The sequence below is a fragment of the Bufo gargarizans genome, chromosome 4, assembly GCF_014858855.1.
Source record: "Bufo gargarizans isolate SCDJY-AF-19 chromosome 4, ASM1485885v1, whole genome shotgun sequence".
In the NCBI taxonomy this organism is placed as follows: Eukaryota; Metazoa; Chordata; class Amphibia; order Anura; family Bufonidae; genus Bufo; species Bufo gargarizans.
This window is the reverse complement of record NC_058083.1, coordinates 385927023-385940043: the sequence shown is the minus strand read 5'-3', so window position 1 is coordinate 385940043 and position 13021 is coordinate 385927023. Positions and strand designations below refer to the sequence as shown.

At 43.0% G+C, this 13021-nt stretch overlaps 1 protein-coding gene across 5 annotated transcripts in view; it reads left to right on the top strand.

Moving 5' to 3' along the window:
* The window catches only part of NLRC4 (NLR family CARD domain containing 4), a 204396-nt gene extending 202884 nt beyond the window's left edge, over positions 1-1512 (top strand). For all 5 annotated transcript variants that reach the window (XM_044292150.1, XM_044292148.1, XM_044292151.1 and 2 more), the window contains one exon: positions 325-1512. In XM_044292150.1, coding sequence (XP_044148085.1) covers positions 325-656 — 332 coding nt within the window. In that variant the 3' untranslated portion in view covers positions 657-1512. The remainder of the gene's footprint in view (positions 1-324) is intronic.
* Positions 1513-13021: the final 11509 nt, after the last annotated feature.

Below are 13021 nucleotides of genomic sequence, written 5' to 3'. Positions count from 1 at the left end.
CTATGATTCTAGTATTGTTTGAAAGATTGGAATGACAGTTTTCAAACAAGGTCAGGTTCATATTTCTAGTGGCTACCAATTCCAAGATATGAGCAACTAAAGCAGCTCTCCTCTCTTCGGGCACTTGCAGCAGCAGAGCTGGGCACTTTGGAGCTGTTTTCCAGCAGAATAAAAGTGTTTTTCCTAGACATGGAATAAAGGCACAAAGTGCATACACATCCCATTACATTTTGGTAATGTAGCAGTTCTGCTTTGCTAGAAAATATATGCTTACATAAATAAAACCTTTAAAGCCTACTTTCTTATTTGACTTTTTTTTCATAGGTGCTCATTTTACAAAAGGTTTTGGACAGCTTTCGTTTCTGGACCTCTCATTTAATTGTGTAGGTAACAACGGCTGGATTTTTCTAATGCAAGCCCTTCAAAACCTCAAGAACTTGAAATATTTAGATTTTAGCACAGAGGGAACATTCAGTCCAATTGGTGATGTTGTGCAGACTCTGTGCTCTCTAGTGAAGTTGCTGCCATGTTTATCTTCATTGAAATTGGATAACTGGGAACTTGATAATATCGACATTGGTAAAATGAAGAACATAAAATTCACTCATAGAGGAGGAGAAGCATTTGAACATTTTTTCCTAGCTGACAAAAACTGAAATAAGCTATGAATATGTAGCAACAACCAAGCTTCTAACCAAGCTTAGCAACACTGGGATATATTTTTATTAATATTTTTTCATTTTTGCTTTCCTGCATTTCGTTAGACTTATGGTTTTTATTTGTTTTATGGCTGTGAGGACTTGTAATTGGTTCCACACCAAATTTATTGATTGAAATATGCTTACTTTTTAAGAGATCTTATTATATATTTTAAAGGGGTATTTCAGGACTTAAATAATTATTGCATAATTAAGAAATACATGCAATGACATCCAAGAATCAGGGTAAACCATAAGTGTGTGATGTAAAATAATATATTATAATGTAAGCTAATGAAATCTAGCTTCAAAAGCAGCTTTAAAGTTTAAATCAACCTCTAACAGTAGGTGGCACTATTGTACTACATTTCACTAACCTTTGTGGCATTGGGCCTTAGATAATGTTTTAATACAAAGCCATATGGGTAGGCAGGTCTGTATGACATAGTAGAATAGCATATACTGGTAGTTGGGTAAGTGGTGGGAGAAGGAAAAGAAAGTGTTAATTCAGTTTAAGAAAAGCAAAGTCAGTGCAGTTGACGCTGAAAGGCCACAGCCACTTGAATATTAACCCTGTTGTTGTCTTCACTATGTTATCATTCTGATCTGGCCTCTTCAAAGAAATAAACTAATTTTGGAATCAAGAATAAAATTGTGTTAGAAAATTATTCAGATAGCTAGGAACTCTGTCTATATTAGGCTACATGCACATGACCGTGCTGTGTTTTGCGGTCTGCAATTTGCGGAACGGCACGGACAGTCTTTAATATAACTGCCTATTCTTGTCCGCAAAGCGCGGACAAGAATAGGACATGTTAAAAAAAAATTACCGGACCACGGAACGGAGCAACGGATGCGGACAGCACACGGAGTGCGGTCCCCATCTTTTGCGGCCCCATTGAAGTAAATAGGTCTGCATCCGGCTCAGATACGGACCAAAACAACGGCCGTGTGCATGAGGCCTTACAGCCGATGATAGAACCAAATACAATTTTATACGTGCATAATATATACATAGTCTAGGGATGAGAAAATAAATTCTAAGCTAATTAGATTTCTAACGTTTTTGAGATTTGTTTTGGATGAATTGCGTAAAAACAGCTCCCAGAGACATTTTGCTGTGTATATTGGTGGGGAAAACCATAAGGAAGGAAGGGGATAGAGGGTCACATGACACTGGGACGAAGTTGGTGTGAGGACTTTCCCTGATTAGTCTGAAAGACAGCCTGATCAGCTAATCAGAATTTGTTACTGAAGTATTACAGACACAAGCCACTAATCTAGTGTGATAGGGACACTATAAGTAAAGTATGTGGAGAGAACAGGGAGATATGTTTGGGTATATTTTAGGGAGTTTAATCAGGGAAAGCATGTATAGAGGAAGTGAGTGGCAGAGTTTTGTGTTTATTAGGCCTCATGCACATGGCTGCACCGTTTTTTGCAGTCTGTGATATGTACAAGAATAGGACATGTTCTATTTATTTTGCGGGGACGCAGAACGGAGGTACGGATGCGGACAGCAAACAGACTGCTGTCCGCATCTTTTGCAGCCCCTTTGAAGTAAATAGGTCCGCATCCGAGCCACAAAAAATGCAGCTTGGAAGTGGACCCAAACAAAATTCATGAGTCCTTACAGCTGCTGACAGCTAGATCTGCCCATTATAAGATCCTGCAATAAGAAACACATTTTCCCCAGTATACAAACACACAACCAGCTTTTTTTAAAGTTTCTGCAGTTCATTGCCAACAATAGCATTCTGCTGCAAATGCTGAGCGATTGAGCATTTTCCTTCGTCTGAGAACCATATTTGTGCATTATACCCATGTTACTGAATACATTGTATATTATTGCAAGATAACAAGTAGTTACAGCAAAAGCAATACTGCCCTTTTTTAACTGGATTATTAAATGTGTTAGATATTACTGCAAGATAGGGGGTAATTATAGCAAAAGCAATACTGCAATAATGCCATTTTTAGACCCGTGTTAATAAACACATTGCATACTACTGCAAGATGACAAGTAGTTGCAGCAAAATAATTTTACAGCAATAAAGTTATTCTTTTTGTTTTACTGAACGTGTTGTATATTACTGCAAGATAACAGGTAGTTACAGTAAAACCAATACTGTAATAATGCAATTTTTGTACCCATGCCATTAAATGCATTTAATTTTACTTTAAAAAAAAACTTGTATTACTGCAAGATTCTGTATGGTTCAAATGCATTTACTGCAAAAATTGCATTCTTATGCCAGTTTTAGTGAATACATTACTGCAACAGACTTTGTAGTTCAAACAGATTTACAGAAAATTTGCATTGTTATATCTGTTAGTGGAATGCATTACTGTAGCAGACCTTATAGTTCAAAGACATTTTCATTAAAAAAGATAAGTAAAGTGTAGTCAAGTGTCAATACCAATGTGCAGTGTCCTCGTAGAAGGAGAGGGATATTTAATTGCTCCTCTGTATTTAAATCACAGGGGAAAAAACTTAAGATTTTGCAAAAACTCTTTAATAATCAGTCTCCCAATCCTGTGAATTTTCATTTATAAGAAACCTCCTCATTTTTAGGCTTCATAAATAAAATGTCTAGAAACTGGAAGAATGGAAAACTAAGGACCCATGCCTCATCATCAGAGTAAGAATGTGGGTTGTAGCAGCAGTAGCAGCACTAGCTGTCCGGCTAGTAGTAATAGTAGGCCACAGTTCTCCCTGGCGTCCGATAGGAGCCAAATTATTACTGAGGACAAAAAGGATGAGAATGTGTACTGGATGGCTTACTCCTCTTCTCAGTCACAGCAGCATGATGTCAAGGTCAGCTCTGAGTCTGACACTGTGCCTTGGAGCCAGGAATCATAGCATTCCTCCTGCCATTCCTCCCTGTGGCAGCAGAAAAGCCTTTGACTTGAATAATTTCTGTCATCACATCCCCTCCAACTGGAGGAGCCTTCTTTTAATCGCTAAGTAGATGCAACAAAAACCCCACACGCTTTGGAAGATACACATGAAAGTGTGAGAAGTGTCAGCTGTGAAAAAGTGTCAGCTTCAGCGTTACGATTGCAATGAGGAGGTTCAGGCAGAGGCGGGGGATCTCATGCCTAACTGTGTTGGTGGTGGTGGTAATGGCAGTAGTGGCACTTGTAACCACGATGTTAGTGTTAGGGGCAGTAGCAGAAACAGTGGCACTTGGGGCAAATACAGAGGATGGAATAAGGAGGGGGCCAAAGAGCTCATAATCACATATCATAGTCTGATAAAAGTGTGTGGGGGGGGGGACTATGATGATGATGATGATTGTGTGTTAGACCGAACCTGGTTCACATCGGGGGAAGACATGACATCAGAGGAGGATCGCACTGACCACGGAAGAAATAACAAGCAGAAGCAATGTACGTCCAAAACCTCACAAACAGCTAGCAGAGCTGAACTGCTTCTATTAAAGTCAGCTCGGCAACTGAAGATGCTGCTGATACTGTAAGCGTAGGATCAAAAAGTGCCAGATCTAGGCCAAGCTTAGCAGCTGCTAGCTCTGTGTGAACAACTTCTATATGGCAGTTTTTCTCCACAATGCCAGGACACACAACCACTGCCATGTGCTGGATGAAAATAAGCCGTGGGTGTTCAAACACAAACATAGGCACCAGGGCTCTATCGCAGCACAAGAAGACGCATCATCGTGAAAATAGACGTGGCCAGCATTTCAAGTCGGAGCAAGCATGTCCTCTTATTGATCTTCTTTCTGGCAGCTAGGCCCCATCAGGGTTGACAACCGTCCAAAAATTTCTGGACAGTCAGTAAAAATAGGCGACTTTTTTCCTGTGTCAGTGAAAAAAAATGTGATGTATCTGCGATTATTTTGAGGCTGGTGGTACTTGAATAAATTATTTTGTGGGTAAGAACCCATTACCAGCATTTACTGTGAGCTGTAAAATGATGGTAATTAATAGTATATTGAGCTGTAGACATTACTTATATTACTTATAATTTTTATCATTCATTATGGTTTTTCAATTTGTCCATAAAAAATGTTGACTGTCCGTTATTTTGGGATAAGTTGTCAGGAAAAAAAGAAAAGTTCTGGTTGGCAACCCTGGGCCCCACCCGTAAACAGTACAGTGCTATTATCATCACCAGCTGCTTTTGCAGTGTCCCACTACCCTTGTGGGTACTGCAAAGTTGTAGTGTTATGCTTTGTATGCTTTATATAACCTGTTTTATGCTGCAGTGCATCTTTATGCATAATCCCTGCCTACAGATGTGTTAGATTCCATTACACTGAGCCTACCACTAGGGGGAGACAACACATCCCATATATATAGCGCAGCTCAGGCCTAGTTAGGAGTCAGTCTCCAGGGAGTTGAGTTGAGTTCAGTTTAGTCCACATACTCAGAAGGATATTAATACAGAAAGCACTAGAGAAACAGACACCCAAAGGGTTACAGCCATCGCTATACGCGCCTTAGGACCTTTGGAGTTAAAAGTGAAGGATTTACCGGCCCACGGCAGCCTCACTAGCCTGCACTGGGATAACAGGGACCAGCGCAGAAGTCCTCTACCAGTAAGCATAAAACAGCCTGAGAGACAGACATCACACCTGTAAGCAGTGGACCTCTTGTAGATTTACCTCTGTCCATCTTAAAGAGACTGTATTTCATGTCTGGATGTATTAGAGACTGTTTTATTTTTGGATGTTAACGTTACCAGGAGCAACGTTTAGTAAAAGTTATAAGTTGGATTGCACCATTCTTGTCTCAGTCTCCTAGTCCTCACTTAACACTACAGTAAATGGTTGCACCACCATAAAAGATACTGGCGTCACGACTAATTAATACAGACCATCAAGGGCACCTCGAACCACCATCTGGCCTGTGTCCCTTACACCAGAGTGTGCCCCAGAGAATTCCTGTGCCGTTCTCCTCTTCACTTGTGCAGGCCTGCCCAGAGATGACATAACCGTAAGTAACCAGAACTGTATTTACCTCGGCGCACCTAATGCTCACACCGTGACCTCACCTATAATTTCCCTGTCGGTCTGACATACTGCACTTTTTCTCCTGCTTAGACTCCTCCTCCTTATTGCCCTCTGCTCCATTATAAGACATCTATAATGGAATGTGTAGCCACGAGAAGTTGCTGCTGGTATAGTCGCTGCTGTACCACTGTTGTCTTTAGGAAACTAAAGGCATGCACTCAGCCCTGTTCTAAAAAAAAAAAAACATTGCTGCCCTGTACTCTCACGTGTAAGAGAATGTAGACCATTCCTTGCAATTCTCATTGCGTGGCAAGGTGCACCCACAGTGGACACCTGAAGCAGATCTTATGGGAAGGGATAGTATGTATCTTTCACAGACTACTGGGTCAATGTTGTTTGCAGCAGTGGCAAGGCAAAAAAGCACCAACAAGGCCAGTCACCTCCATATTTCTTATGGATCTCTTTCCCACACCAGGTGCTTATCCACCTCCTTCACTTCTTCCATGGACATCCTCATGTCCCCATCAGAATAAGGGCAAAATGTATTTCTCACTCCCCCTCCCTTCTATCATTACTATAAAGTAATGCCATGCCATGTTTTTTTTTTTTTTTTTTAATATAAACTTTTATTTTTTAGTTATCATACAAAAAGATACATAACAATATACCATTTACAATGCTATAAAATCCAAAAGTCCGTCAGTTCTAGTCCTTAAAGCATAGTTAAATATGATTTCATGCAAATACCCATAATTATATAGATATTAACTAAAATCAAATAGAGGTCTCACTGCCTGGGGGGGAAGCAGGACCCACCCGGCATCGAAGGGTTTAGCATTACAGATAGAAAGAGACATCTTATTTAATATTATTATCTCTATACTGGGAGGGAGCATAGGCCCGAGGCCCGGGCGGCCCACCGAGCAGCGAACACGCACCTCCCACGGCCTCCCTCAGACGTAAGTAAGCACCACGGACAGGACCAACACCCGTGGGGTGAATCCTCTGGTGCTCACCTATCCCGTATGGGGCAGGCTCACAGCGATCTTTGATCGCACCCTTCCGTAGAACCGAAGGAGAACGGAGGGGGGTCCAGCAGTCTTCTATCCCAGTGGTATAAAACCCACTCCCAGGATTTCCTGCCTCATCCCCATATAGTTGGATTAAATGTTAATGGCTTGTTTAAGCATAACTCGCATGAGTTCACCACGGTGTCTCGTGGAGAGAGGACACAAATCAAAGTGTCGCTCAACAATCTCCAGCACTTGGGGAGAAAAAAACGTAGCCAGCCAGCACTGTCTCATTAAGAGAGCAGAGCCCAGCATCAACTCCAGTTCATTAAGAAGGGACAAATGACGGGACCCAGACCACACCCGTGTCAGATCACTGCCCGTGGTAAAAACTCACGTCCAAGAGGAAAAGCCGCATCCCGGGTCGCACCCGATGCCCGGACCCCCCAAGATCCCGAGCCCTGAACCCTCACCAGAGTATTAATCAATATTTTAGATTAATCAAAAATTAACCAATATCCGATGCCGGTGAGTCCTGCCAGCCCCCGGCATTTCTAAAGATGCTCCAATGCTCTATTATGGCTTCACATTCTGCATTAATACATTGCATACAAAAAGAAGCTGCAGACCTTGCAGACAAAAAAAAATATATATATATATTTAAATTAGTTGATCGTATCCCAGTCTTTCCACAATTTATCCCACTTTAAGTAGGATCCTCGTTGTTTATACAAGATCTTCTCGTAGCTTTTCACCTTCTCAACCAAACCCAGCCAATTATTACAATCTGGAGCGGAGGAGCAAAACCATGCTCTAGAAATGAGAAGCCTAGCCAGAAACATCACCTTAATCAACAATCGACCATTTGCGGGTTGGTAATTGACCTCCGATAAGTCTCCCAGAACCCATATCCTGGGAGTGAAGGGAACAGCAATGTTGAGTTTACGAGCCAGGTTGGTTTGAACCGATCTCCAGTACCTGCTCACCATTGGGCAGTCCCAGAACAGATGTAAATGATCTGCCTCGGATTTACCACAGCGTGGGCAGTCAGAGGAGGTTCTAAGTCCTCTCCTATATAACCATATAGGTGTCACATATATTTTGTGCAAAATATTAAATTGTACCACAATGTGATTAAAATTGTGCGAGACCAATTTTAAACTTTCCCCTATATTCTCCCAGTTTGGAGAGCCCGTCGCTGAAAGCGAGGATGACCAGGCTCTCTGTCCTGGTGAAAGAACATCAAAAAAAAACTTTTTCATTAAGTGTCTATAACAGTGAGATACTTTAATTCTCGTGACAATTTTCTTGGAAATTAAATCATGTAAAAATTCAGGAGTTTCTATAGTAAGAAGATAGCGATTCGCAGTGCTAGAAAGTGCTGACCTTAATTGAAAATATGCATATCAAGCCACCTCACCTAGATTTGCCCCTTGCTTTAAATCCGCAAGGGGCAAAATGTGTCCACCACTGACCACTTGATGCAGGTACTGAATATTCTTGGTCCTCCAATACTGGCTGCAACTCAGGTCATTTAAATTCAAAAGCTTTGGATTATGCCACAATGGAGTACAAATAAGTGATGCCCCAGCTCCACACCAGTTCCTTATATTTCGCCAAGACTTTATAGCCATTCTGCAGAAGAGTGTATACCCATTTACTGCATTTAATAAATAGTCAGACTCAAGTACTGTAAAAAAAATCTGCAAAGCCTGAATCTTTCACCACCCTGCTGCAGAACTGGCTATTTTCCCATTCATTAAACAAGCAGAGTTGAGAGGCCACAAAGTACCCCCTAAAATAGGGGAGGTTAAGGCCTCCCCGATTATAGGGCATAGAAAAATAGAGTACCTTCAATCTCACACGCTTCCTCCCCCATATTAAATCATTAAGCATCCGCTCTATCAATCTAAAGTACTTATCTACAATCCATACAGGCGAGTTGCGCAAGATATATAGAACCTGGGGCAGCACCACCATTTTTATTAATGAAATTCTGTCGGCTCTCGCCGACAGGATTTTTTGCCATATCTTTATTTTAACCCTCAGCTTTATCAACAGAGGGAGCAGATTGAGTTGTAGATATTCCTGTGGTTTGGCAGAAACTGTTATCCCCAGGTACTTTATTGAATCTGAGATCGTTAGCTGGTTGTACCGTTCGCCCCGCAGTTCATCTATAGGGAGGAGAACGGTCTTCTCCCAGTTGATCTCGAGACCGGAAGGACCGGAAAAGAGACCAACCAGGTCCATTATGCGAGGAAGAGTCATGTCTGTCTGATGCATTAAAATCAAGATATCGTCTGCATAAAGTGATACTCGATCGTGATTCCCCATTGTGCCAAAACCGGCCACCCTCGGATCCTGCCTAATACTAGCCGCTAAGGGTTCAATGTAAATATTAAATAACAGGGGGGAAAGAGGGCAGCCCTGACGGGTACCTCTTCCTAATATAAAGCTCTCTGTAATCATATCATTGATCCTAATCCTAGCAACTGGGGAGTTATATAGGAGCTGTACCATCGCCAAGAATCTTGGGCCAAAGCCATTTTTTTCATCACCTCCCAGAGAAAGGTCCACTCCACCCTGTCGAAGGCTTTGGTAGCATCCAACGACAGGATGGAGCGGGCGCCGCTCCCCGGGGACTGGATATTCATAAATAGCCTATGCAAGTTATGATGGGTGCCCCTTCTTGGCATAAAACCATTTTGATCTGGATGGATAATAGTGGATATAACCCGCGAGAGCCTCCTAGCCAAAATTTTTGATAGTAGCTTAACATCGGTATTTAATAAGGAAATTGGTCTATAGGAGCTCAATTCTGCCGGGTCTTTATCCTTTTTCGGAATTAAAACAATAAGAGCCTCCATCATGGAACATGGTAAGCCCCCTCCCTGGATCGCTTGGGAAAACACCTCAAGTAACTGGGGGAGGAGCGTCTCACCATACCTACGATAAACTTCATATGGGAGGCCATCCAATCCTGGCGATGAGCTCCCCGAGATAGACCCCAGAGCCTCCTTCAGCTCAGAAAGGGACAGCTCCTCCTCCAAAAATTCCACCTGAGCTTCATTCAAAGTAGAAAGTGGAATCCTCTCCAAGAATCGCATCGCCAGTTCGGATGTCGTGTCGGGAGGGGGTCTATATATCTGAGCAAAATATTGTAAGAAGGTATCCCTAATCCCCTCTAGATTTGTTATGGTTTCCCCCTCTAAATTACGAATTAAAGTGATGGATTGATTTTTCCTATCTTGTTGAGTAATTATTCTTGCTAAGAGCTTACCAGGACGTCCGGACTCCGAGAAATATTTAAGCCCCTTAAAGAATACTCTATGATTTGCTTTCTCTACTAAATACTTTTCCAAGCAACAGCTAGCCTTCTGCATCTCTTCCCTGTTGTGTTCCGTGGGTTGACTGGTAAAACACTCATTGGTAGAGACAGCGATCTTAACCAGTTCCTCCTCTTTACCCCTAAATGTTCTCCTTGCTGCAGCAATCTCACTGATGAAGACCCCTCTTAGATACGCTTTCAAGGCATCCCATACTACATTGATGTTAGCAGAGGGAAAGTTTACCTCCCAAAAGGAGGATATCAGTAATGTAATAGACTGAGGATTCTCCATAACGGCAAGCCAATATGGGTTCAACTTGAATCCTAGCCCCCTTATGTCCTTATTCTCCCCAGTGCGAACCTCAATTAGTACGGGTGAGTGGTCCGAAACGGTTCGTACTCCGTATCGAATCTTGCTAATATTACTCAAGTTGCTCTCATTAGTGAGTGCTAGATCAATCCGAGACATTGCTCTCCCCCCCCTGCTGACGCAGGAGTATACTCTCTTTCCTCCGCCGAGGTGTTCCCATATATCTACCACTCCTACCTCTAAACAGAACTGGGGCAACAAGGAGTTACAGGGGTTCCTCCCCCGATCTGCATCTAAAGTGAATCTATCCTTGTTGGGGTCCATAACCGCATTGAAGTCCCCCATCAGGATTAGCCGGCATTCTGATCTATTTTCAGCAAAAAGCAATAGCTGAGTCAAGGGATACATTGAGAATGGAGGGGGTATATAGAAGAAAGCCAGAATGTAACTATGGCCATACAGCTTGCCGTGTAGGAAAATGAATCTACCCTGATCATCTATATGGGATTTTATAAGGATGAAGTCTACAGAATTATGAATCAGGACTGAAACGCCCCTGGAAGATCCGCTAAAAGTGGAGTGATAAGACTGGGAGTGCCATCCCGTTGTCAGACGGCGCAGGGTTTCTTTAGTAAGGTGAGTTTCTACTATACATATAATTGCTGGAAGGTATCTTTTTACTGCATCCATAATAGCTTGCCTTTTAACCCTTTCCCCGAGCCCTCTAACATTCCAAGATACAATTCTAATAGACATCAATCAAAGAAAAGAAAATAAAAGGAAAAAAAAAAAAAGGGAATTAAGTAAAAAAAAAAACAGCCTGCAAGGTGTGTTCCCAGCCCCCCCCCCCCCACCCTCCCAACCCCCTCTCCATTGATCCGCCCGATCTAATCAGCGAACCTCTAACCTCCGGCCGCTCTCCCCCAGCCAAGCCCCACCCCCCAGCATCCCTTCAAACATAATATTACGCAATTTCAAATGCCCGTTTGATCGATCCAGTCTGACGCTTGTTGTGGTGTCTCAAAAAACAGGGAAGTCCCATTATAGATCACTCTTAATTTCGCTGGATACTGTAGAGAATATTTGATATCCTTTAGCGCCAAGCGCTTCTTTATCTCTATAAAATTGCGTCTCTTTTCCTGAGTCTGGCGAGCAAAGTCAGGAAAAAAGAGCAACCTAGAGCCCTGGTATTCAATGGGAGTACATTCTCTAGCTCTTCTTAATATCATATCCCTATCAACAATAAAAATTTCATTAAAATTGTACGCGGCGGCCTCCCTGGAATAGATTTTCCTCCTGGTATTCGATGAGCTCTTTCTATTTGAAACATAGAAGAAAAATTCTCGCTGCCTAGATTATGTGTGACGACATCTTTGAGTTGCTCCTCTAGCTGCCGGCCCTCAGCCCCTTCTGGGAAACCAATTATACGGACATTGTTCCGCCTTGACTTATTCTCAAGATCCTCCAGCTTATGTTGTAGCACTAGGTTTTCTGAGGCGAGAAGCAGAGTTTGAGATTTTAATGTGGCTATATCGGTTTGCAGTGAAACAACAGTTTTTTCCACATTGAGAACTCGGTCACGGATCTTTACTAAGTCTTCCCTAATTAGGGTGATATCGCTCTGCACTGAGCCCAATTGAGTGGACATCCCCTGCACCAGGGAGCCGTTGTTTTCCACGGCGGAAAGGATCTTATCTAATACCGATGGATCATATTCTGTTCGCGTTTGTACAGGGAAACCCTCCTCTACCGCCTCCTGATCTGCCTCCATTGATCCGTCCTCAGAGGGTTCCTCAAACTGGGGCGTTTTAACATTTTTCTTCACATTAGCAGAGGGTTTAATTTTAGGTGGATTTTTTTCAATAGGGAAGGGTGATTTCAAAAACTTATCAATCTTGTTTTCTGGTGTTTTAGACCCCAATTTAGTTGCCGAGGAGTCCACTGATCGTCGCTTTGGGGCCATTCTCTTCCCTTTTTTTTCCCGTTCGTTCTCTCCCTTTTTTATTAATTTTCCAGTTTCTTTATATTCCCCCCTTTTTTTTTGTTGTTTTCACACCTCACTGCTTCTTTCTTTTTCCCAGCTTATGCTCTCCTTTAAACCTCCTTATAGCTTCTTTCTCGCCTTATTCTCCCCCTTTTAACCGCTTCCTCCCCCCCTACCTGACCCCGCAAAAAGAAAACGGGAAGAGGCAAGGCAAAAAATACGTCCTCCCAGCAACACAGCAACACAGAAACCAGCGCTATGTAAAGATAAAGTCAACCAAGGCTGTGTTCTCACGTGTCCAGGAGTAGCCGGCAGTCCAAGTTGCAAGGAGACAGCAGAGGAGAAGCCGTAGGCAGAACAGCGAAGTCACCGGATCCAAAGGCAGGGAGAAGACGAGAAACAAGGGACGAGCAAGCCAGCCGACGAGGGAAGGAGAGAGGAGGTCCCTGGAGCAGCGAAGCAGCCGAAGTCAGACACAAGCAGGAGGGAGAACTGACAGCAAAAAAAGAGCAGCGGAGGGTCCCGTACAGCGCGTCCAGCAACCAAGCACCGATGAACGGCAGGTAAAGTGATCCAGGATCCAGGAGCCACGTCCAGCACAGAGACGGCGCTCAGTACATCAATGCTTCAGCGTCAGCTGCGCAGCATCGGCTAGTCAGCTGATCGGGTGAGCCGGGAGCCTGAGGGGAGGAGGCCGGCGCGGGAGAGCGAGACG